Raw genomic sequence first — 26,225 nt, 5'->3', positions numbered from 1 at the left:
CAGTGCCAGGCACACAGTAGGCATGTAATAGTTGTGTAGTGAACTGAATTATCTTCCTCCAGCCCTTGAAATCAAATCTGTTCTTCTGTCCTCCAAATTACCAGGTCTCCTGCAAACTCTCACTGGGGCTTAGAAGTGGGACCAATCTGATCCTTGCTTTGGTCATCACCCCAACATGAAGCCATCATCACAGGGATCTCATGAGGACTCCCTACATGTGATCAATCAACACTGATCAAATAGCTGCTGAATGTCTTTGATGACAAGGCATTGTGTTTGGGACGAGGTAGGACACAGTGTGTGAGATCCTGGTACTGGTCTAGAGGACCTTAAATTAAAACAGAAAGAGAGCCAGAAATAACAACAATGGCAGATTCTGTATTTAAGGAGTACACAATTAAAACGGGCACATATATACTGCATGAGGCCACATGAACGACACACATGGGTGCTGGCAACCAGGACTATAAGCCCTTGGGAAACAGGTTTCATCTGGCATGCCACTCAGACTGATGGCCGTGCCTTTCTACAAAAATTCTGAGACTGCATGGGGTTCAGTAGGAAAGAGTGCTGTGCTCGATTATAAATGTCTGCCATGGGTACCAGGAGGGAGACATTTCAGTGTATAGCCTCACATTTATCATTCCTGCCTGAATGGGATAGATCTCTTTCAGCTGCAATGATGAAGGAAAGCTTCACAATGTAAAGATAAAATTTGCTACAATTGCAACCTAAATTTGCAAATTATGGGCATGTCCTGTACACTGCTATTGTTGTATAAAAACCTATGTGATTTATCTTATATACACACTTATACACGTTACTTCAATTCCAACCCTTCACATCCTTCCTCCACCCCATCCTGCAAAAATATCCAAGCAAAAAACACAAAGAACAGCCAAATAAAACACTCTGGGGTATTTGTTGGCACGGGCGTGTGTCCCAGCCATGATACAGGGGAGAAACCCATCATTTCTTATTCTCCCACTGCTTTTGGACTTTCCTGGGCTTCCTTAGGACTGTTACTCATCAGAACAGTCAATCATCTCACCTCACCGTTGCCTTCTACAGAGATAAATTTAATGCAAAGCCCCATGACTCGGACCTATGACTTGTGAATCCTTAAGTTTCTCTTTATGGAGTCTTCCCATTTCTAAATTGGTCTTCCTGCAGAGAAAGTGTTGTAGCATTTACCGAGTATTTATTAGAACATCAGATTTCATTGTTTTTCACATATATTAATATTCAAATATATTAATCCTATCTTCAAACAGCTGCCTGATGTTACCACGGTAGTTTAAGTAATGTACCATGTTGTCTAAGAGTCTCAAGCAGGAGTAGCAAATTTTTTGCAAATGGCCAGATTGTAAATATTTGAGGCATTGCAAGACACATTGTGTCATCTCAACTACTCCACTGTGCCACTGCAGTTCAAAAGCAGCCATGGACAATACACACAGCAGGGAGCATTTGCTCCAGTAGAACTCTATTTACAAAAATATGTGGTGGGCTGGTTTTGGCAATAGGCTATAATTTGTGGACCCCTGATCTAAAGAAAGAAATATCTCAATACTTTCTAGGGTGACACAGGAAGTAAAACAAGGTCATCACCTGGCCTTTCCCAACTACCCCACATTCTGACCAGAATATGAAAGCACTTTGCATGCCTGTTTTTACAACTATCCTGCATCATCTTGCAACATCCTATCTTGCACTTTCCCCGCCTAGATTTCCCATTTCACTTGAGGACTGAATAAACAGAGAACCACCCCAGGCCCTCCCACCTAGGCCCAGGTAGTGAGCAGCTGCCTGGTCATTTTTACTGCAACAACTCTCTCTCTCTGCGGCTCTGCTCCCTGCACTGAGTTCAGAGCCCAGAGAAGGAGCCTGGCCTGTCTCAGCATCAGGTTGTAAATCACAGATAAGGCAGCCCTGCCCTGCCTTGTCTTCCCAACCTCTCAGATTAATTAATTGTCAGGGATACATTTCTGCCTGCAGAGGGTGAGAGATCACTTGAAAAGGGAGTCAGGAAGGAGTGGGGTGGGGAGGCGGGGGGTTTGTGAGCCTGTGAACCCAGCCTGGCTGATTACGTCCCACTCCAGTGAATCATTCAAAGCCCAGGACGCTGAGAAATGAGCATGTTCCCGATCCACAGGCTGCACGAATCACCGCCTATCATCGATGCCTATGAGGCTGGTGCTGGAGGCTCTCTACCCTGGAACAGGAAGATGGCTCTAGACCACATCCCAGTCCTAGATGCACCTTGGGAGCCACTTTTCCTCTTGGGGGTTTGCTGGGACCCTGAAGGTCAGGAGACTAAAGGTGCCCACCCAATACCTACCCCAACCCCACTTCTTCAGCTTCCAGAGTTTCGCACCTAGTAGGTTTTAGAACCTTGAAGCCAGATTCCACTGTGGCGAGTGCAGGGCCAGAGGGGAGGATCACCCCGCCTTTACATTAGAGCAGCAGGGTACCAGGAGCTTTCATCTGAACAAAAGATTCTGTGGCTAAAAAAAAAAAAAGTTTCAAGACCACTATATTAGATGATCTCAGATCATCTAATAAAGCTTAAATGGAAAAATGTCCTGGAGTCAGGAACTCAGCTCTTTTCCAGCAGCCCTCTCACTATAAGGCAGTCCTGCTGGGCAGGAGCCAGCATCTGTTACCTCTCCCCATGACGGCGGAGCCTCAGTTTTTAAATCAGCTTTAGATTTTTCTCCCCGCACTGCTCTCCTACCCTACACATACACCAGTCTTTGGAAAGGAAAACAAAAAGAAAAGAAAAGAAAAAAAAAAAAGGAAAGGCTGCTGGAGAAACCAACACTGACATCAGTTACAAAGCTAAATTCTTCTCAAAGCAGAACATGATGTCCCCTTGGCCTGGAATGCCCTTCACCTTCACTTGTCTGCCCCGTTAACAACTCCTTGTCCTTTAAGGCAGCGCAAGGCCACCTGCTCCTGCCACTAATACTCTTGAAGGTGGCTCTTCAGGCCTGGAGCCTAGTGTTCTTCCCATAACCTGCACTGCTCCACAATCTGTGCTCTGGGATTATGGACTAGGTAAAGCCACCTTGGGATGAGTTCTTTCCGGGGAGCTGGTAACTGCACCATCTGGATGGGGAATGAGACAGACAGAGCTCTGGGGGATCCCCAGGCAAGGCGGCAGTGTTAGAACATGGGGAGTACTCAGCTCGTCGTGCCTTTCCATACCCAGATGTGCTTAGTTGTGGGTGAGTCACTACATGAACTGAGAACTGGGGGTGAAATATGACGAATTTAGGCAAATATGGGTTCTAAAACCTGAACCCATTCTTCAGGTGTCAGCTTCAACATCACCACGTGGGAGCTTACCCCAATTCCCAAACCATGGGGCACTTCTCATTATCTTGGCTCTGATCTGCTACAAAGACCGATCCTGGCAGTTACCACACTTGAAACTATAGAGTTCTTGTGCTCCTACCATAAACTCTGATGTCAGGGGCAGGTCTGTCTTAATCTCCTGGGGCCAAGCACTGTGCTTGACATATAAGAGAAAATCATGATATCGCTGATGAACAAATGAAATGAAAGAGTGAGAGAGACAAGTGTTCACCAAATCTTAGAAGCCAAGGCCCATTAAAACCTGGTGTGATTTGAGAAATATAGAATTAGGCAGACAGCTTTTCCTTAGGTCAGTAGTTCTCAAAATTGCCTGTGTACAGAGTCACCCAGAGGGCTTGTTAAAACATTGGATTCCTGGACCCCAGTCCCATAGATTAGGACTCAGCAGGTCTGGGGTGGGGCCCAAGAATTAGCACCTCACAAGTTCCCAGGTGCCGCTGATGCTTTGGGAACCATGGTTCTCATTTGGCACGAACACGATTACAAAAATGGACCCACACATGGGCTGGAAAATTATATTCAATCAGATGATTGCAAATACACTTTTTGTCTTTGCAAAAAAAAAAATTTTTTTTTAAAATTTCTGTAGAGAATTTATGGACTCCCTAAGATTAAGCACCAAAACCTAAAGATCTTCAGATTCAGTTTAAGAAATGTTCATCTAAATAACACTAGTTGCCTGATCTTCTATCTGATTAATGTATGGAGCCAGAAGAGATTTTTCCTTGTTTCCCCCCAGTCCCCCAACTGTTCAAAATAGCAAAAACAGCCCTTGGTCAGATTTAAGGCCAAAATCACATGACAAACTGGGAAAAGATCAATGTTTCAGCATTTCCCCCAAAGTGGTTTGAAGCCTGGAATGGAAGCTATCAAAAGAGTGCTTTTCTGTAAAAAAACAAAAACAAAAACCAAAACCCTTGTCTCCCCCTTACCTCTGCATAATCAGCCACAAGGTAAAGTTCCACGTACTTCATGGAGTGTAAATCTTCCCTTTTCATCTAAGAAAGAGATATATGCAGATCAGAGCTGTAGAAATGATGAGCGTTTCCTCATTTCGAAAAACTACTAAGATATTGAGGAGGGCACCTTTTGGGATGAGCACTGGGTGTTGTATGGAAACCAATTTGACAATAAATTTCATATATTGAGAAAAAAACTACTAAGAAATAGTGCTAGTTAATAAGCAGTGCTGGTTACTAACTTTACACCCAGCACTAGAGCCATTCTGGCTGCAGTCGCCATTACTCTCACTACACCTTCTGCCTGCCATCTTGGTTATCATTGGGGCTGCTCTGAGACTATCAGTCCAGTCCTTTATATTCAAAAAGTAATGAGCTGGGCTTGCTAGTACATAGGCCAATATACTGTGAGGGAACATGCTGAAAGTCAAGTTCCCAAAAAGCATTTAAACCACATAGCTCTATTTTCAGTATACATAAATACAAGCATTTTGTGCATATGGTTAAGTGGCTATTCCAAAAAGGGAGGCATAAATTCTTTTCTCACATTTTAAAGTTTCTGAAGTCGGCATCTCAGGGTATTTTAAATGTCATAGTGTTTTTCCCATCCAATTTATCTCATCCAATACCAGAGTATCTCACAGCAGTGAACAAGATAATAACTTAGACTATAAAAGAAAGGTAATTTCCTCCTTCTTGGCCATCTCTTTTAATTTAGAAATACCCCTGGATCCAAAGTAAGGATCCTCAGAGGGGACAAGCCTACCCCCAGGTTGACTCTTGCACTGAGACTCACCCTGCGAGGTCTTTTCTTGGTCTGGTTCGTAAACTCAAGGACCCAGTCCCTGGTGGTGGACTTGTGCTCAAACCCACAGTTCCCCAGGGGCAGCTTGAGATGTTCAGATCTGTAAATGAGGTGGCGGCCCTCACTGCCAGGAAGGGGCTCGATGATGTAGCTGAGGTTACTTCTCACCACAATCAGTCCTCTGTCAATGGGAGAAACAGAATCTCTGGTCAAAGATTATGGTCCTGGAAAAGTCTCTTGCTCAGGCCTCAGTTTCCCCATATGCAAAATGACATGTTGGTTTTGATCGCTGGTTTTTAACCTTATTATGGGTCATGCATAATGACTTCTGGTGAGAATCTGATGCAAACTTAGACTTCCTCTCCAGAGAAATGCATATGCATATGAAAGGTGGCACACAATTTCAGGTTTTAAAAGCTTATTATGAAAAAGCTCAAAGATTCCAAAAAGGCTCACCTGGGACAGTTAATAATAGAAAGGATGGTGAGACCAGGATTCCCAAAAGCCTCTCAAATTCAAACATGGCATATGACAAATCAAAAGTCAAAACTTTATAGACTCAGAAAAAAATGGTATGGTGACCGGAAAGGAAACACTGGTCTAGGGGTGAGGAGGCCCAAGTTCTGGTCTCAGCACCAACATTAAGCTGTCAGATGGACTTCAACAAACCTCTTAAAAAAATAAAATCACTCCAAGCCTCAGTTTCCCCATGTGTAAATGCAAATAATTTACTACTTTAACAGGACTCCAGATGATTAAATGGATTAAATTTTTGTGTACAGAAACCAAAGCTAGAGGCATTACCGATGGCATTCCTACTAGCCACAACAAGCCACTCTTTAGTGAAGTGATGTCCACAACCAACGACATGTGATTACTCTTTTCTCTTGGTTAGAGAAACAACGATTGAACTCAGAATAAGGACATGTGTTCATTCATTATATTCTCTCACTCAATGAATCCTTAATCTGTACTAGATGTGATTTGGATATAATCCCTGTCCTTGAGTAATTCACAGCTCACTGGAGGGCAGTCATTCATTCCACAAGTATTTCCTGAGCTCCTGCTATGTGCCAGGCATCAGACTAGTTGATGAGGATGGAAAAGTGAACAAGACAGACAAAGTGCTTGCCCCCACGGAGCTTAGATTCTGAACATGGGAATAAATCACTAGAGTATATAACAGAGAGCGCAAAAAGATTTCATCGCTCCTAACACTGATGGATTAGACACAGCTGCCTGGGAGTGCTACGTCAATGAGGCTTCTGAGAGCTTTATCTCCACAAGGGGAGAAAGAGTGCCATGACTTATTATCAATCACTATCACAAATAATCAATGGAAGGGTGAGTAGAGGCCCACATAGCAGGTATTTGCCATCCTTGATGCAGTGAGATGAATACTATAGCAAGAGAATGCACTCCGTCAGGACTCTGGGGGAGGAAGGAGCTCAGCAAGAGGTCCTGAGGCATCAGCAGCATTTCATGAGCTCCAAAACCTCAGGCCCTCCTCTCTCCAGAATGTTCAAAAGCTGAAGTATCTCCAAGTCAGTCTTTGCCACTCCAAACTGGCAGGACCTCTCTCTGGCTGTCCTGGCTTCCACCTCCGCCTCCACCCCATCAAAGCCCTGCCCAGGTTTTGCCCTTTGGGAAGAGCCCGCGATGCTTGTGGGAGAGATAGAGCCAGCCTCTGATCAGCAGCAGCCTTCCTGGAATCCATCCCTGGCTGACCTCACTCCGGTGCCAGGGAGCCTGATGACTTCCCGTCGGCCTCACCCAGGCTGACGCAGCAATCCTGGACCAGCCCCACAGCAGGACACCCAAGGTGCCCCCTGAACAGCTGGGGGTGGGAGTGGGGTGAAGAGCAAGGGTCACATCCGCTCTTGAGTCCAGGCAGGAAAGGGCAGAGGGCAGAGCCACTGCAGGCATCCTGTTCCCAAGCTTTCTTCTCATCTCAACTGACCAAGGCCCCTCCCGTCACCTCAGTTTCTCCCAATGGCTCCAAACATTGGAAACAGAGGGCTTGACCGCAAATCAGATGATGGTTTTGTGTGCATCAGTTTGTGGCTATGAAGATAATACCCAGTGAGTGGAAAGTTCCACACAGAAACCAGTGAAAGTTCCAGTGTAGTTGACCAGGCATCATTTGAACAAGCCTCTGGGCCAAATAGAACAGAGATCAAGTCAAAGATTGGTGCATGGTGAATAATAATAATCATGGTGGCTATATAGAGGCTTTGCTATAGTCCAGGCACTGTGCTGAGTATTTTATTATTCACACCAACATTTCTGATCTTTATAAATGTTATCCCTGTTGTACAAATAAGAAACTAGGGCTAGGTGAGGATAATAAACCGACCCAAAGTCACACAGGTAGTAAGAACCTAAGCAGTCTGGTTCCCACAACCTTAACCATAATCTCACACTGCCTCTGTCACAACAGCCCTGTAGAGTGGATCAGAAAGATATTCCCAGTTAAGTAACAGGCACCCGAAACTCTCCCTGAAGTGTGCTTGGCCTGTCTGAAGTAAGATATCAGTCTGCTGGGAGATAAGAAGACAAAGGAGGCATTTAGTCTAGTTTTCATTTTTAGATGCCATTTTTTGAGAGTTAACCATATGCCAGGCATTGTGCATACAATCATCATTTTCATTTCATCAGTGTTATAAGGTACCATCATGAGTCCCATTTTATAGATGAGGAAACTGAGTCCCAGGGAAGTTAGATAGCCAGGTCTGGCAGACTCTGGACCCCATGCCCTTAACCTCTATGCCGTCTGCCTCCATCAGCAAGTTCCAAACCTATGGGTCAGAGACCTCAAGGATCAGAGCTCTCAGAGCTATCTATTAGAATATTCTACAGAGTGTATTAAAAATACAGATGGAGGAGACTCAGATTCTGTAGGCCAGAGCTTCTGCACTGTAAACAAGTCCCCCGGTAATTCCCTGTGCAGTTACACTCAGGAAGTTTGGCCCGCAGCCCAGGCTTGGGGGCAGGAGCCTGTCTTTTCACAAAGCCCCAGGCGATTCTGCTTCAGGGAGTGAGCAGATTACACTTTGAGAAACACAGGCTCAGAAGGACACTAAAGGTCCTTCCAGCAGTAAGACTCCTGGCCACTTCCCTCCCCTCCTCCCTACTGTGTTCCTTGGTAACTCACCCCGTGGCACGGTTGCAATCCTCCCAGACTGCCTGGTTTGGAGGAGAAGCTGGCACAAGCCCGAGCACTTTATAGTGAGCACCAGCTTTGAAGATGGTGGGGGAGGGGGGTTCTGAGACTCTAGTTTCTGGGGCCCTCCCCTATCACCACCCCCAAATCCTGCTAGCTACTCTCCCCTGAGCACCTATGGGTCATTTATCTTTCCAGGAGCCTCAGTTGATCTAATTTGCTAAATGTAAGCACTGGCAGAGCTTAGCCAGAGGGCACGGGAGGGGGGCCCAGGAGGCTGGGTGGCTGGGACCTCACACGCTATCCTCCATTCCATTCTCCAGCCTATTTCTCATTGTTAGGAGCTTGATATAAATGAAATTATACAGAGGAACCCAGGCAGGGCAGGACAGGCAGGCAGCAGCGAACGATTCATGTTTAACTCCTGAACAACCACAGGACTTACCCAAATGCACCCTTCGGAGTCCATTCGGAGCTAAACCCAAGGGGACACATCCCACGTCCTTACATCCAGAGCTGCTCTAAGAGGTAACCACCCTGTTACCCTGCTTTCCCTCTTCCCTCCCCAGTCTCCATCCAAGGAGAAAAAGTTACTGGGAACATCAAAGGCAGCACAGTAGGCAGAAGGCATATAGGTGACGTGCAACCTCCGGGATAGGGTGGCAAGGCACAAGTGGAGAGTGTGGGCTCAGGAGGGAGACACATCTGGATTTGAATTCTGGCTCTGCTGTCTACTAGCATTATGCTAAGTCAATAATGCTGGCTGGCTCACACTGTGGCTGGGATAATTGACTGAACGAATAGGCAGCCATTCGGTAGCCCTTCAACACAGGTATATTGAACCTACTATGTGCCAGGAGCTGTTTTAGGTGCTGGGGATGCAACATGATCAGAGAGTCCCTGCTCTCAAGGAGCTTGCACTCATCACCTAATGCAAATCCACCAATGATGTCATGATTATTCCCATTTTATAAGCGAGAAAACTGACACTAGAGAATTAAAGTGAGTTGTCAGGTTTTTAAAAATTTTTTTTTAATGTTTATTTATTTTTGAGAGAGAGAGATCAAGAGAGAAAGATAGTGGGGGAGGGGCAGACAGAGAGGGAGACAGAGGATCTGAAGCAGACTCCGTGCTGACAGCAGAGAGCCCAATGCAGAGCTTGAACTCACAAACCGTGAGATCATGACCTGAGCCGAAGTTGGACACTTAACTGACTGAGTCACCCAGGTGCCCCGAGTTGTCAGGTTTTAAACCAGGAATGGCTTGAGTCCGGAATCTATACCTGTCATGACTGAACGGTACTGCCTTGTGAAGACTTACTCTGTGCCTGATACACAGGTAGCATTTATTGTCTGTTCTTCAGAAGGAAGGCCAGATATTCAAAAGGGAAAGGCCATGCCACTCCTTGGCAAAGCGAAGACAAGGATGGACTGCCATGTACTTATGAGCCACCTCCTTCTGCCCCAGGTGCCCAGCTCCCTGAGACTGTCCACTGTCTCTGCGACACAGAACTTCCAACACGGAAGAGCCCTTTGCGTGATCTGATCTACCTTCCTTTTTCAGATGAGAGGAACCAAAGCCCAGAGAAGAAGGAACTTGTCAAGGTCAGTAGCTAGAGCCAGGGGGAAGAGCCCAGTCTTGTGATCAACAGGCTCCTCACTCCCCAGTGGGATCCTGACACCAGCCCCCACCCCCACCGCCCACCCGCAGCCCTTGCACCATGAGCAACGTCTGCAAAACTGAGTAAGGCCCATGGGAGGTGCCAGCCCAGCCAAGGTAAAGCCAAGGAGAAAATGATTTGGGGAGGGGAAAGCTTGAGATCACACAGCCAGGAGGCGTGGAGCTAGGTCTCAAACACAGGTTCCTTGACTCTAAGTTCTGAGCTCCTTCCAGGCCATCATGCACACATAATCTTGCATTCACTTTTAATCTCATATTCTTTCTCCCTGGCCTCTCTCACAGACTTGAGTCCTGGGCAGGAGTAAGGTATAACGACAGTCAGTGGGGGCCCCAGAGTTTTGAGGACAGAGCCACTGTAGGAGTGAAGCATCAAATAAAAACCACAGATGATTTATTGTATATCCTTCTCTGTATATGAACTTGCCAGACACACATACATAAGACACTATGCAGCCATGCAAAGAATGAGGTAGATATATATGTGTCTAAGACATAATGTTAAGTTGGAAAACAATTACAGAATGTTATGTACTGGGTAACCTCGTTTGGATTAAGAAACACCAGGTATGCACACGGGTGTGCCTTGCATTTATGTACACCCCCAACAGTGATTATACATGGAGATGCAATTGGATGGAACCGTGGAACAGGATACAGAACTTGCACTTCTTTTAACTGGATACTTCTGGATTATTTGAATGTTTAACACACTAGTTGTACAATAATAATTTTTAATAAGCATTTTCTTTAAAAATAAACAACTTACCATTGAGGTAAAAAAATGTTTTGGGGTGCCGGGGTGACTCAGCCGATTGAGTGTCCAACTCCTGATCTTGGCTCTGGTCATGATCTCACAATTGGTGTGATCGAGCCCCACATGGAGCCTGCTTAAGACTCTCCCTCACTCTCTGCACCCCTCGCTTTCACTCTCAAAATAAATAAATAAACTTAAAAAAATGTTTTTTTGCAATCAATACCTCTCTTGATGACAGTGAGCTAGGGACACACGGACACACACACACACACACACACACACACACACACACACACACAGTGTATCTCCCAGAACCCACAGACTCACTCACGATCACTTCATCTCAGTACTCTCTAGATTTCTTCACAAATAATCATCCCTCCTCACATTTATACTGTGTTACTTTGCAAAGCATTTGTACATGTGAAAAGTCAGGTAGACATCTAGAGGATGAGTCGTTGATCAGAGACAGGCTTCGGGGGCATGGACACCCAGCATCCCTAGTGAAATGGTATTTCACTTGTGTATTTTATGAGTATCCACAGCTGCCACGTGATTCTCAAAGGTGTCAGTGGCCCAAATGGGATTACAAAACACTATATTACATATCAATGTTCTTTTTTTGAAAAAAGTATTTCTAAAAGGATAAATAAGATAACTGGTAACAATGGCTGCCTCTGGGGAGGGAGGAACCCGAAAATCCTGGGTGAAAAAGAAACCTGTCCTTCATTATACCCTCTTTTGTACTATTCGAATTTGCTTTTACTATGATCATGTATTACTGCTTCAATTAAAGTCACCCAAAGTACTGTTTTGGAGAGACGAGGGGGCCCAGCAACAATCTGGAAACTAAGGTGAACTCCTCTGTATTTGTATTATCAGCCTGAAGGTTCCATTTGGTATAAGTCCTACCTGTTTTCTCCAATCACGAGGGGCATGTTCCCAGGAGGGAAGCACAATCACGATGGAGACTTTTTCCATTGCAGCATCGTTTTATGAGCCTGGGGAGTGACTTGGGGGTTACGTGGGTTAGAAGGCTGCTGCAGCCTCTCCTTCTCTAGAGTCTGAATCGAGACATCTGGCATGCGTCTCTGGCTCTGAGGTCAGCCGGGCCCACAGACACCCGTAAGTTCTTAAGGTGTGTAGTGAGAAGGCTGGAAAAGTCAGATGGGTGGACTGCACCAGAGGGAAGCATGCAAAATAGAAACACATGGACGGCTCACCCGGTTTCCCCCTATCAGCACGGCTGCAGGAATGATTTGCAAGAGTCCAAGCCAAGTTCCCACTGCTCCAGACCATGGAGACAGAGGAAGAGAGAAGCAAGTCACACCTGCATGTTCCCTTTCTTCCTTCTTGGGAGACACACTGTTTACTTGCAGACTGCAGGTGGTGGTGGCCGGGTCTGTAAACACCACTGGGAGACCAGTTGGTTTGGCTCAACCAGGTCATCTGAGCAGGGGATCTGGAGCCACAGTTATGGTCTCCCAGCCAAAGCTTGTTTCCTGCCTAATTCCCTCCAGCAGACTCAACACGAGGCCTTACAGAGGAGACGTGGTCCAATTTATAAACAAACACATGGGATCTGCAGCATGAGGGGCCTTGCACTTGCATGTGAGCCTGGGGTAAGTCTTAGTTAGCATGGCTTCCCTGTTGTAAAATGATAATAATCCCGTATGTCTGTAGAGTGCTATAGAGCTAACACAGCACTTAACATGGTCTACCATGCCTATTATCAATGCCCATTTTACAGATTAGGAAACTGAGGGCCCAGAAAATTACTTTTCAATGTCTGTCTTTCCTCTACCTGTGTAGGACATGGGCTTAGAGTAGGCACCCGATATTAATTTGAATGAAAGAAACAGTCACTGAATGAACTGACCAACAGAGAGGAAGGGTACACAGTGGAAACACCTCCTACTAATTCATGGGAGCCCATCGTGTGCATACCTCCCAAAACTGCCTTCAGTAACGTCACGTTCATAGCTTTAAATTGGTTATGGTGGGAGTAATTCTACCAGCATATTGGCAGATACTACAACTCAGGGCTTTTTTGCCCCTTTTTTCCCCCATAGTGCCAATTCATCAACACACTGGGTATAGGTGCCACGTAGTATAGGCAATTAAAACCCAATTGTAAAACCCGTAGTGTTGGCAATTAGAATACAGGTTTTTCAGATCCTCATCTCTTTTCCAAAAGAAGGAGAGAGTGGGAAGAGTCTAAATGAATGATATTTATTACTTCAACATACATGTGTAGATCCTATTATATGCAAAGCACTAGCATAGGCTGGAGGAGAGAAACAAGTATTTGAGAAACATGTATTCTCAGGTACAAACTGTAATGTGAACACGAATCCCCTGGGGATCTTGGTAAAATGTAGATTGTGATCCACTTGTTCTGGGTGGGACCTGAGATACTGCATTTTGAAGAGGCTCCCAGGTGGTGTCAATATCGCCCCTCTAACGGGGCACCTAGGAAGCAAGGGGCCAGGAGGCTGTTGAGTGCTACTTTATGCCAGCCAGTTCTGAACGTTAGAGATCTATTAACACATTCCATCCTTGTGACACTAGGGACATTTCCCCCTTATCCACATGTTGCACAGGAGACCACTGAGGCCCAGGGTTACCCAGCTGGTCAACTGCTCCTGGCTCAAACCCAGGGAGTCTGGTTCAGAGAATGAAGAGCCATTCTCTTTCCAGTGGACCTTTCCAAGGACCTAGCTGGACCTTCTTGAAAGTGACCTTGCTTTCCCTTTCTCTTCTCCTCTCCTCTTCCATTTCCTTTCTTACCACCTACAAGTACTTCTACCAGAGAAGAGCAAAGGAGAAGTGGGAATAAGTGCTCACACTCATTTCAAGTGTATGAACCCTGTCTTTTATTTTCGATATTCTGATTCTTTGACAGCTGAGGCCTTGCCCTTCTCAGGATCGGCCCATTCCCAGGATGGTAAACAAGTTTCAAATTCAGGCTCTCACCCTCTGGGCCCCTGTCCCCCTACCCTGGTCACCCCAGGGCCAGGTTCCAGACAACTGGGAAGAGCCCCTGTGCCTCAGATCCCACTGAATTATTCCAAGTAGCCAATACTAAACACACTTACCCTGATTTGCCTGTTTCTTCCTGTAGAAACCACAGTAAAGACTCTTGCCCACATCCTCCCATCTCCCACACCCTGCCCCCTGACTGACCCGTATGCTTCCCTATGCGGTGTGCCCCTCCTCTTGGGATCTTGAATACAATATTTTTTCAATGGCAGTCATCTCCTGGCCTGTTGGCTTCACCATCCCTAAATAATAATAAATTCAAGTTCCTCAAGACAGAGCTCAATCCAAGTGAAAATGTGGATCATCAATGATTCCCCTCTTCTCTCCCAAGCTCAGCCCTTCTTAGAACTGGCTGGCATACACTCTCAACGGACAGCTTCTCAAGGACCCTGCCCAGGGCCAGCCCTACCACTTGTGTAGAGAGAGGGCCAGGTGCTCCGCCAGCACTGTCAGGGCCTCTTACCTTATTCCCCGGCAGGTGCTGAGTGTGACACTGGACTGTTCTGCCTTCCTCACCGTCCCGTGGTAAAAGCAGTGGTCCTAGCAAGGAGAAAAGGGGGGGTGGTCAGGCCAAAGGACACTGATAAGCATGGCGATGTTAATGTCTTGTGAAGGTCAGGGATGATTATATAGATCTTAACTTACACTCTGCAAAGAGCTTTCCAAGCCACCATTTTATTTGATCCTCATAATAGTCCTGGGAGGTGGGACAGGGCAGATGTCATCATCCCGACTGAACAGATGAAGCAGCCAAGATTCAGAGAAGCAAAAAGATTTTCCAAAGGTTTCCCTGCTAGTCAGAGAAGCCAGGACTTCAGGTCTAGTTCAGAGCTCTTTCCAGGACATGTGACCACAGGAAACACTGGCTGGGGTCACCTCTGTGGCTGCCCCGCAGAGTTGAAATGTGTGTCCACCCAGAACCTAAGTGTGATCTTATTTGGAATGGGGTCTTTATAGATGTCATTAAATTAAGATGAAGTCACACTGGACTTTATCATTTTTCTTTATTAAAAAAAGAGGAGAGGACACAGAGAGACAGACAGACAGACAGACAGAGAAGAGGCCACTGGAAGACAGTGGCAGAGATTAGAGAGATGCAGCTACAAGCCAAGCAGCACCACAGACTCTGCCAGGAGCCACCAGAAGCTAGAAAAGGCAAGGAAGCATTCCTCCCAAGGGACTACAGCGGAAGCCTGGCCCCTGCTGACACTGTGATTTTGGACTTGCAGCCTCCGGAACTGCGTTTTACGCTCCCGAGTTCACACTGCTTTGCTATGGCAGCCCTGGGAATCCAACAGCCCCCCTTCTTCCCCACCTCCCCTGAGTCCCTGTGTGTCTGGATCAGACTTGACTTGGCACCTGCATCCATGGATGCATGGAGCTCTGATGCTCTTCTCTCACTGCTGTGTCTCACAGCCATCTGGTCTTCCCGACCTGGCTGGACTCCTCGTGACTACAGACAGCTGCTGAGCACTGCGCCATGCGCCAGGCCCCCCAGCCAGGCCCGGGAGACACAGCAAGGAGCGAACAGACACAGCTCCAGCCTTCCTGGGGCTTACAGGCTTGTGAGAGCCAATCTTAATTAAAAAGCCATACAAAGATTTAATTACAAACTGTGAAGAGAGGCTTGAAGTAAAAGTTGGGAGGTGCCAGCAGAGTGTTTCATAAGTAGGCGCACCAGAGCATCTACGAGGCCAACACAGCTGTGGGAGCACTGAAGCACAAACCACGACTTTCCCCTACAGGGTGATAACGAGGGACGCGCTCCTCCAAGCCTCTTCCCAGATAGTTCAAGAGAGAGAAGCTGGTCAGAACAGAGAGAAGGGAAAATCCCCAGGGCAGAGCCAGGTTCTGCAAAGGTCTTAGGAAGGGTATAAGCTATGTAGTTGCAGACCCAGGAGCTCTCTCTTTCCCCCCCAAAGCAGAGCGGGGCCAATCAGAAATCTCGGGCATCACGGGATGCCATGCTGACTCAGTCAGTGAAGCGCGTGACATTTGATCTTGGGGTTGTGGGTTTGAGCCCCACGTTGGGCGTAGATAGAATCTTTAAAAAAAAAGAAATCTCGGGCATCAGCCTACAGAACAATCCAAGTGATCCATCACCAGGACCACACTTGCTTGTAGTTGTTCTTTGATCCCCAGCCGGCAAGGATGTGACCCAGGAGACAGCTAACCCATTCCTGCATATTCTCTGGCTCCACCTTCCACCCACCTCGAGGCAGGACAGCCCAATAATTAAATTCAAGCATTTTGGCACAGCCAGGCCAGATTTAAACACAAGCTCCCACACCTGCCAGCGATGCAAACAGTTCACAATGTCTCTCAGACCTCCAGTGTCTTCAGTCTCTACCTCACGAGGTGGCTGTGAGAATACAGTACATCAAGGACCTAGTGCAGGGCGCCTGGCCCAGAGTGGCCGGCAATAAACCTTAGTGATCATGTTATAGGCGTTAAATTCTCCTTGTCAAAGGCAAAATGTGGCCTTGAGAGAGCTGGAAGCCAACCAAGAGCCTGAATCCTCAGTCATCGCCACACCAATTCTATGTCCCATGCAGCTGAGCCACGCAGTCAGATCATAGGACATGGGCCAGGCTGGCACTCAGTTCAGGGTCAGTCCCCAGACCACTGGTGGGTGCCCTTCCACCTGGCGACAACCCACTGGCCAGCAGTGCAGCTCCTCCACCCATTTGGGCTCAGGCCCTCCGGACGAGGGACAGGCAGCAGCCCCTCTCTGCATCAAACTCTCCTGGACATCAAACAAGTCAGATCCTGACCAGAGGTGCACAAAGGAAAGCCACTGTGTTGCACCTATGAGACAAGGTGAGGCAGGGACAACCTTTTTTCCAGCCACGATTGCATCTGCTTGCAAATGCCAGACTATCACATGGTTTCTCCCTCCATCCCCAGATTCCAAGACCTGGAGACACATCATCAAATGCTCGGATTCTGAACCTGATCCTTAGAACTCAGCTACAGGGCCATGAACTCCACGGCCCAGGATCATTCACAAGTGGAAGAGGGGGCCTGGCTTTTATGGAGTAAAAGGGGTTAGCAGATGTTGGAATGACGGGGAGTCAAGAAGTTCAGAATGGGGGTCAGCTAGTTTCAAAAATCTAAGTACCTCTACAGATAAAGAGAATTCAGATCCAGGGATGGGAGTGAAGGATCCCTGTACCTCTTTGTACATCTTTGGACTGATGTGTTCACTGAGTGCTCTCTGATATAGCATTAACAACTGACTTTTGTAACATGCTTTAAATTTACCAGGGGCTTTCACACACATCATCGTGTGTGATAATGATCCCACCATTTCCTGTTACAAACAATAAGGGCTAACATCTATCCAGCCCTTACTACTGGATAAAAAAACTGATGTCAATTTTTTCCTTTTAATTCTGACAATCTCACAGCCTTAGGAGGTAGATATTATTATTCCCATTTTTTAAAAAGGGAAACTAGGGGCACCTGGGTAGCTCAGTCAGTTAAGCATCCGAGTCCTGATTTCAGCTCGGGTCATGATTTCACGGTTTTGTGGGTTCAAGTCCCACATCAGGCTCTGTGCTGACAGCGTGGAGCTTGCTTGGTATTCTCTCTCTCTCTCTCTCTCTCTCTCTCCCTCTCTGCCCCTCTCCCACTCATGCTCTGTCTCTCTCAAAATAAATTAATTAAAAAAAAAAAAAAATGAGGTGGGGGGAAACTAAAGGTTGGAGAGGTTTCAAGTCTTTCCCAAGGTCACACACCCAGGTGGAGACTGGAATGATAGCAGCCTGACTCCAGACTCCATAGCCACCCCTGGCAAAAGCAGCCCCAGGAAAGTGCACAGGGCTTCATTTGTTACAGCTCTTCTATCTTCTAGCACCAAGGAGGACTGAGCTCTAGTCTAAGCCTTGCCATTTACTGGTTATCTGAAGGTAAGCATGTTACTTTTTCTCTTCTCTCCATTTCCTCATGAATAAAATGTGGTGTTGGGAGAGATGTTTATAAATTCTCATAAAACCAGTGATTCATTGTACCCTTCTACAGCTCTGAGAGTCAGATCTTAGCGTATCCAGTTTTCTGATGAAGAAACTCAATACTAGTGTGGTCAAAGGGTTGCTGAAGGTCACATAGCTAGTTAAAGCCAAGGCTACAACCCTGGCTTTAGACCCCAAACTCTAACTCCTACAGGCCTGGCTGATGAGTTTGAGGAAGTTCCCAGAGCTCCAGAGCTCCCACTATCCCAGGCCCAGGCTGGTAGCAGGGCGTGGCTCTCAACATTGGGGTCAAGCACAGCCAAGTGGTTTATTCTATTCTCATTTCTCTTTGAAGTCCTCAGCTCCCAGATAAGAAAGCTGACTAGGAGCTCCCTGAGGCCGGGTGGGGGCTTTGCAAGAGTCCTGCAGGAGGGGATATAAGAAAACAATGGGTTATCCCATACTTCAGCTAGGATGTGCTTTGGTCAACAAGACCTTCCGGAAGAAGGAGAGTTCTGGGAATGAGGGGAAGTTCTCTTCCATCTGAAAGGCCCTCACAGCATCTCTGCCTGACTCTGAGAGCACAAAGAACAAGTAAATGAACAGTCATGAAGTCATCGCATTCCTTCTCAGCTTCTCGGCCTGAGGGGGCCACCCAAGGGGGCTTTCATAGCAGGAAGTATGAGCTCATGGTAAACTTGTGCACTGAGACCCATTCTTGAGCTGTGGGTAGAGAAGTGCAGGAGCCAAACTGAGAGGACCGTGCTTTGTGAGGTCCTTATGTGTAGGGGCTTTCGAGGCGTGCCTGCCTTCTCCCTCCCTCCCTGGAAGCACAGAACTTTAGTCTCAATGATGGAAGAGGTTTTGACCAGGGATACTGAAGAAAGTGGGGAGCCACAGCTGGATAGCCTCCCCAGAGATGAGAAGACATAGCCAACTTGCCTGTTGTGGGTAGTGGCCACACTGCCAATTCCTTCCCTATCCAGGAAGGTCTTGGTAAGATTGCATTAATCTTCACATGCAGCAATCCAACACAGCATCTCAGCCACCTGATTACTATGCTCCAGACCTCTTAGATCTATTAAAACTTAGCTGTCCTGAGTCCCTTTCCCCATCCAAGGCTAAGCTGATAAACTAATCTGAGCTTTTACTGACTGATGGTGGCTGCCATGGCCTTTTGGACATCTACCCTCTAACAGGGATATTTTAAAGATGGGTCATGCAGGAATCTAAGATTCCACAGGAAGCTGCCAGAGGAGCACTGAGGCAGAGGGACCTACCCTGTGGCCCTATACACCACACCTCCACATCTATATGCCACAAAAGTGCATGATGTCCTGCCCCAAAGGCAGAAGACCACTGGTGTTCCATCTTCCCTTCTTCACCCCATCTCATCTGCATGGTCCGAGAAGGGTCACTCTAATCCAGAGTGTCTCACCTTGGGCACTGTTGACATTTGGGGCCAGATAATCCTCTGTTGTGGAGAGGCTGCCTTATGCACTGTAGGACACTTAGCAGGATCCCTGGCTTCTACCCACCAGATGCTGGTAGCATCCACCTCCCAGTCATGACAGTCAACAACTGGCTCCAGACATTGCCAAGTGTCCCCCAAGCCTTTGCTGGCCAAAATGGTCAAAGAAACAAATAGAATATTTTAGGGTAACTGCATCTGATTAAAATTGATATAAATCATCCCGAATCCTATTTTCTTTGCATTATGTGAGTTACCCACATGTTACAAAAGTTTAAATAAAAGAAACACTTTAAACAAAATCACTCCCAGCTGAGAACCACTGATCTGACCCCATGAACACTAGCAGGTACTTCAGTAGGAAAAGCTAGCAGACCATGAAACGTGTACAATTCACTACCTTAAGTGCCCACCAGTGGGGTGTGGTGAAGCAGACTAAAATTCATCCTTCTGAGAAACCATTTGAAAGACCATTTTTTAAATGACAAATCTTTTTGCAAATAGCCAAACTCAAAAACACTTTTGAGGGGGAAAATATCCAATATGAAGATGGCAGCAAAACAAGAAAATCTATGAAACCTAAAATCCCATTAAAAAAGGCAGACTACAAAACCTTATACATCCATATGGAAAAGTCTCAATTAAACATCTAATTAAGTGCAATGGCAGGATTACCAGTAAATCATTCCTTTTACTTAAACTTTTGTTAATATGTGGGTGATTAACATACAACAGAGAAAATGTCTGCTTTGTAATGATTTATGCCAATTGTAGTCAGAGGCACTTACCCTAAAATATTCTGTTTGCCTGATCATTTTAGTCAGCAGAGGAGAGGAAGCCCTTATGAAACAACAAATTCACATTTTGCTTTTCCTGCTCATGCCCTGGGTCTGGAGTCAGGGCAAACAATCCCTCCAGAGGAGGGACTGTGCCCACCACATATCTCCTCACTTCCCGGGGGTGGGACCAGGACAGGCCAGCTGCTTGACAGATCCCTGCTGACCTGAACTCACCTCAGATTTCAGCATGGTGGTTTGAGCGTTGCCACTTGGAGTATAATAGGTTTCTGTGTAGGCTGGAGCAAAAAGGTACCTGCAAAGAATAAACATAGACATTTGTCTCTTTAGGTGCTGGCCTCCACCCTCCTGGAAACAGTGGGCAGTCATTCTAAATGACCCAGGAAGAACCACCCAAGCATCTCTGTGCAGAAGAAAATGAGCAGCCCTAAGGGCCTACGGAACAAAAAGAAAACCAGGAGGAAGTTTATTAATTTTGTTCTTAATGGGATCATCACTTAGTATGGACACAACCAGATGAAGGAGACAAAACGACAGCAGTGGTCACAACTTTTTCTGGGTCCTGGGAATACACACAAGCGAACCCATATTCAAAATTTCCCAAGGTCTTTGGACGCTCTTTTGTACCTATAATTATGCTAGCACTGCATCCACCAACTTGCAGTATTGGCTCGCCAATTTTTCTTCATGGGAATCCTTCCATCCTGTTGCATGTTCTGGTGAGACTGCCAATCAAGGTGTCCTACCTGGCCCTGGCCAAGAGTGGCCCATGTTCCAAGCTAAGCCAATGGAGTGATGTTGCAAAAACCAAACAGATGGAAGCAATTCATCTGTTCCTTTGTTTCTGCTGCCTCGATTCCCAGAGTTGCCTTTGTCTGCCTTTGCTGAGACCTAGTGGTCCCGATGTCCTGAGACCTGGTAGTTCTGTGTTACCCTTACAACAAATTCTTATTTTCTTTTCTTTTCTAAAACTTCACATTGGTTTCTCTCTTGCCACAGACCCCTTGAAGCTGCAGTTAAGAATCCCTCATCAAAGGCAAGGCAACACCAAACAAGGTTCTTAGCATTTCTCTAAAAGTTAAAAGAAAAATAAAAGAGCCAAATGGACGTTTCAACTAGCTCAGCCACATTAAAAGCAAAATGCATCTATAGAAAGTTGAAGTCTAAGGGCAAAAAGGTGTCTCATGGAAGAGAAATTGAAGTCTAACAAAACAAGAATTAAGAGGATCTAGATGTACTAACATGGAAAAAAATGTTTAAAAATGGAGTTAGATCAAAACAATACATTTCAGGAAAATACACATTTTAAAAATCCCTCCTAATGAAAAACTGATAACAATACACACAAGTGTAGGCATTGAGAACACATGGAGAAGCAAATGCCCATTGTTACTGGTGGTTATCTCAGGGCATTGCAGATGTTCACAATCTAAGTTGCATATTTCTAAAAACTGGTTGATTTTTTTAAAAAATAATTATTTATTTTGAAACCTGAAAACCTAATTTGAAACTGCTTTTAGGAAGAAGAAAGTATAGACGGAGGCCAGCACAGAGAGCCAAAGGAATGTGCAGAGACAACCCTGGTTTTGGAAGAGAGGACATTTCCCAGCAAGACGAGGTCCGTTGAAGAGGGTCTCCAGAGTCACTTCTGGCTGTAAGTTCTGGGACTCCTGACTGAGATTCCTCTCCACTCCGGAGTGCAGCCAGAAGGCAAATGTCACAAGAACTGTCTCTTCTACTACATCAAGCCCTTCAACATCAAGGCTTGGACAAGAAGAAAAGAAACCCAACAGAAAAATGTAAAAATAAAGCGAAGTACAAAACCCAGCTTGTGTAGAGAAACTCTCATTCACATGAAAACTCTGGGTCTGTAGCTCACTTGGCAGCGTCTGTCTCCCAGCCCTATGTCTTTCTCCTTAGCACCTAATAAGCCAAGGATCCAAGGAAGGAGTCACCCATTTGTCTGCAGGAGATAAACCATAGGCCCCAGGAGGACGGAGGCCAAGCTGTTTAGTGCACCAGTACATACCAGTGCTTAACATTTATTTAATGAAAGAATGACTTAACTAGTAATTGAATGAATGAGTTGTTTTCAGCATTAGGAGCTTGGAGCATGGTCTGGAGTCTGAGAGAATGAAGTTTACATTCCAGCTCTGACATCTACTGTCTCCATGGCCATGAGTGAGTTACTTTACCTCTCTGAACCTTTGTTTCCTCTCCTTGCAAATATGAGGATAATATGCCTACTTGATAGGGCTATATTAAGAGTATCATAACAAAATGCACAAAAAGGGCTTAACACCAGGCCTGGCATAGAGTAAGCTCTGTAAAGGTCAGCAATTATCATTATTGCTTTCACCAGGGATTATGATGGAAGAACCCAGAAAAACTGATATAATCTACCCATTTTCCCCTAAGTCTCCCCAGCCATTAATGTTCCAGTTTATCACTTGAGAGAGATGAAAAGGCAATTAGCTTATTCTCGCAGGCCCACTCCCTAGATCTGCCTTCACAGATGGCATCATGGACAGCTAGAAAAGGGTTCAGAGTTTAATGGTCCGTTCCCAGTGCCAGTGGGGAGATGTGAATTTTCCCAGAGGAAATGCACCCCTGGTAAATACATTCTCAGCCTAGTCTGGGTCTCAGGGGGAAAAAAAAAAATCATTCATTCAGTGACATTAAGATGCTCCAAAGAGAACATTCCAGACTGAACCTCAGAGGTGTCCACATTATGGTCAGTCCCCAGCCATACCTTCAGAAGGGTAAGCATCTTTCTGCAGCTTCTTATTCTGAGGATCTGACACCATTATCATAGGACTCCCAGAGCCTCAGGGTTGAAAGGGACTTTCGTAATCATTTAGCCAAACTCACTAAACTGTGGGCTCCCTAAGAGCAAGGGCACAGGTGCTTCATTCAGGGCTTCTCTCCAGCTCCCAGCACGTACCAGGCAGGCAGTACATGTTTATTCTGTGAGTAAGTGGGAGAAGGAATAAGCGAAAGAACGAATGAACAAATGAACCTTCTACCTAGTGTAGGAATCTGCCAGATGGCCCTTCAGGATTGGACATCTCCAGTGACAGGGAACTCATGAGACCACCCACTCCATTTTAGACCACATACAACAGTTAACGTTCTTACAATGAACCAAAATCTATCTCTGTCACTGGCACCCACTGGCCTCATTCTGTCTTCTGAATCTACATGGAACAATCTGCTTCCTCTTCTACCTAACTGCCATTTCAAGACCAGCAGCATCAGCATCACCTAGGAATTCGTTAAAAATGCAGACTGTTGGACCCCAGCCCAAATGTACTGGGGCGGACAGAAACTCTGGGGTTAGGGCCCAACTATCCATTGTAATAACTCTCTCAGTGATTTTGATGCAGAACCACCACCCTAGACCACAAGTCCTCAAAATATTTTTAAGGTAGGCGAACTTCAGAAATATCAAAGTGTCTCATTCTCCAAGCCCCTATCACCTTCCTGCCTCTACCACATCCTGGATCATTCTGAGTTTGAAAAAAACCAGATAAGTTGCATCACAACAGTTCACACATATTGAAGTGTTAAACCATTTAACACACCTATGTACAACACGCCTATGAGGTAGGTCCTAATTGTTTCCCCGTTTTGTAATTGAGGACACTGGAAATTCAGACATTTTACTTGTCCAAGTTCTCATGGCATGATGTCAGGGCCAGGTTTCAGACCCAGGTCTGTTGGCCCTGACTATGCTTCTTAAGCACTTTTCTGCTCTGTCTCCCTTAGAAGGTAGAAGCATAAAAATAAAGCACTTCCAAGAACCAGCAGTCCAAACCACAATTTGATGGTAATGATAGTTGCCTTGCGGAAACACGGGATGTCACAAAAATGTCATGACCTGTTAGATGCGAATATATGCAAGAAAAATATAGTAAGCAAAGCACATGGCAGGAGAAAGGGGATGGATGGATATGTTAAGAACTTCAGGGCTAGTTTTTTGAAACAACAACCTTTTCTCCAAATAGGGTTACAGATGTTGGCCAGGAAGGTCTTTCTTTCTAGAAGCAAAAGGAAGGGTCATGTTTCATCACCACCATCTGTGCAATTCTACCGATAGACAAAACACAACTTCCAAATCCTCTCCACTGCCCCGAGCCAGGCCTATCTATGCCTGCGTGCCCATGGGGTGCCCTGGCAGTGTTCTCAGGACTCAGAGAGAGGGCCACAGGGCCACTGAGCAGCACGGCTTGGCCCACCCGCCCCTTCTTCAGCCACATCTTGTTCTCATCTCCTCCCTGACAAGGGGCTGGCTCAGCATATCAGCAGGAAGCCATCTCTCACCACTGGAGTGTATTAGGATTTTCAGGAAACAAGTTGTGAGTGATGTGAGTCCAGGAAGAGAGAAGGACTGTCCAAGATTTCCCACCCCACCCCCTCCTTTTACTGGCTTTGATAGAAAAGCAGTTTCTACAAAGTGTCCCCCCACCCCATACACACACCGTCCAGGCTCACAAGCCCACAAAGCAGGTAGACAGTATTCCTATACTAACAGCAGCTAGCACAGAAATGCTCACTGTGGGCAAAACCCAGGTCACTCAGACCCCCATGTCCTCTACCAAAACCTGCATCTACTGAATCCCACCTGGGAAAATAAGCTTTTTCTCAAATACTAGATATAAGGTCGCTCTCTAGGGAAGGACAATAGAGCTGCCTGTGGTGGCCAGGGCCCTGTTTGTATGCGCAGCCAGACCCCAAAAGCACACTGTAGTCTGAAACAGCCCTGACCCACCTCTGCTAGAGCCCAGTGCCTTCAAAACCAGAACAATCCCTTTAAGGACTATTTACTATCAGACAAATTTCAAATGCCTCTCTAAACTTCAATCTCTACAACTCCCTCTGGAAAGAGAAGCAGCAGGGCTAAAACAAATTTGCAAAACGTCTCTGAGTTCTGTCCTCCTTCCTCTGCTTCAGATAAGCACGTGGTGAAGATAAAGTGATAACAATTTCCAAACTACCTTGAAAAACAACCAATGCAGCCATGCTCAGTATAAGTAAACGTTACTTAGCTCATGCCACAGTGGCTATTTTTACTGACACCTCCTCCCCCAGATCTTGCTCCCTCTAGGTCCTTCAAGAAAGAGTATCCTAGCTCTTAAACACCAGTGATGCTTGGGGAGGTATAGCCTTGCTGAGCCCTCTTATTTCCCCTGGAAGACCTTCACCATGCCCACCCGTGCTGATGATCATGCAAGCCTCTGTCATTTCTTGCTCATACTCCCAATGCCGTAGCCATGGGACTTAGCCCAGTAACTGCACAACACCCGGAAACACTGAAAAAATATAAAATCTCAAGCCCCAGTCCAGCCCCAATGAGAATTATATTCTCTAGAGAAGGACTAAGAAATCTGTATTTTAAATAGTTTTTCCAGGTGATACTGGGATTTTCAGGTTCTGGGAATTCTCCTATCCCACTGGATCAATGCACAGCACAGAAGAAGAGTCCAGGGCTCAGAAAGCTTCACTACCAGCTGCACTACTCTCTAGGTAACTGTTCTTTCAAACCCCAGAAATGAGGCAAAAGATGACTATGGTTTTTTTTCAATTTCGTACAAGAGCACCATGGTGTGGCAGGCTCGGGGAGGCCAGGCTAAGGGTCTTCCGACTCTGTAGGGGGGAGATGTAGCTTTGAAAGACTATTTACAATTAATTAAGGCAGCTCTTGTACAAGTCTGTAAAATGAGCCGTTAACTTGTAAAATGCTAATAAGATACAATAGAGGAAATGCAAATGATTTCCACCCAGTAGAAAAGATAACTCCAAACGTTATGGTTTCATCATCTCTAGGATGATATTAACCAGTTTTATGTCTAACTTAGCAATCTTATCTCAACATTCATTTTTTTCACTATTAAAAAAATACATACATACATATTTCCCTTATCCAAACTTTTAAGCCAGTTATCATCTTGCTGGTTCCCCCATTAATGCATTAATGAGATAAATCGAACTTTGACATGTGCTCACCAGTATTTGTATGAGAACTACTTCACTTGAGCCACCGAAACCTTTACCCTCCGTTTCCTAGACCACAAAATAACAGAGTAATAATTGCTACCTCACAGCATCACTGAAAGGACCAAATGAGAAACATACATTCAAACACTGATACTTCAAGTTCCGGTGAGCTTGGGCAAGTCAGTTAAACTCTCTGTGCCTGTTTTCTTATCTATAAAATGGG

The 26,225-nt window shown here is 45.9% G+C and overlaps 1 protein-coding gene across 1 annotated transcript in view; it reads right to left on the bottom strand.

Moving 5' to 3' along the window:
• ADAM19 (ADAM metallopeptidase domain 19) overlaps positions 1 to 26,225 on the bottom strand; it is an 80,821-nt gene that overhangs the window by 28,212 nt on the left and 26,384 nt on the right. Inside the window, exons 4-7 of the mRNA XM_027077829.2 lie at positions 20,222 to 20,300; positions 14,248 to 14,324; positions 5,137 to 5,326; positions 4,314 to 4,379 (exon numbers count right to left, since the gene is read on the bottom strand). Of these exons, the coding sequence (XP_026933630.1) occupies positions 4,314 to 4,379; positions 5,137 to 5,326; positions 14,248 to 14,324; positions 20,222 to 20,300 (412 nt within the window). The remainder of the gene's footprint in view (positions 1 to 4,313; positions 4,380 to 5,136; positions 5,327 to 14,247; positions 14,325 to 20,221; positions 20,301 to 26,225) is intronic.

Source organism: Acinonyx jubatus, chromosome A1 (assembly GCF_027475565.1).
Source record: "Acinonyx jubatus isolate Ajub_Pintada_27869175 chromosome A1, VMU_Ajub_asm_v1.0, whole genome shotgun sequence".
In the NCBI taxonomy this organism is placed as follows: Eukaryota; Metazoa; Chordata; class Mammalia; order Carnivora; family Felidae; genus Acinonyx; species Acinonyx jubatus.
The sequence above is the reverse complement of the archived record's forward strand: the minus strand, read 5'-3'. Positions and strand labels throughout refer to the sequence as shown.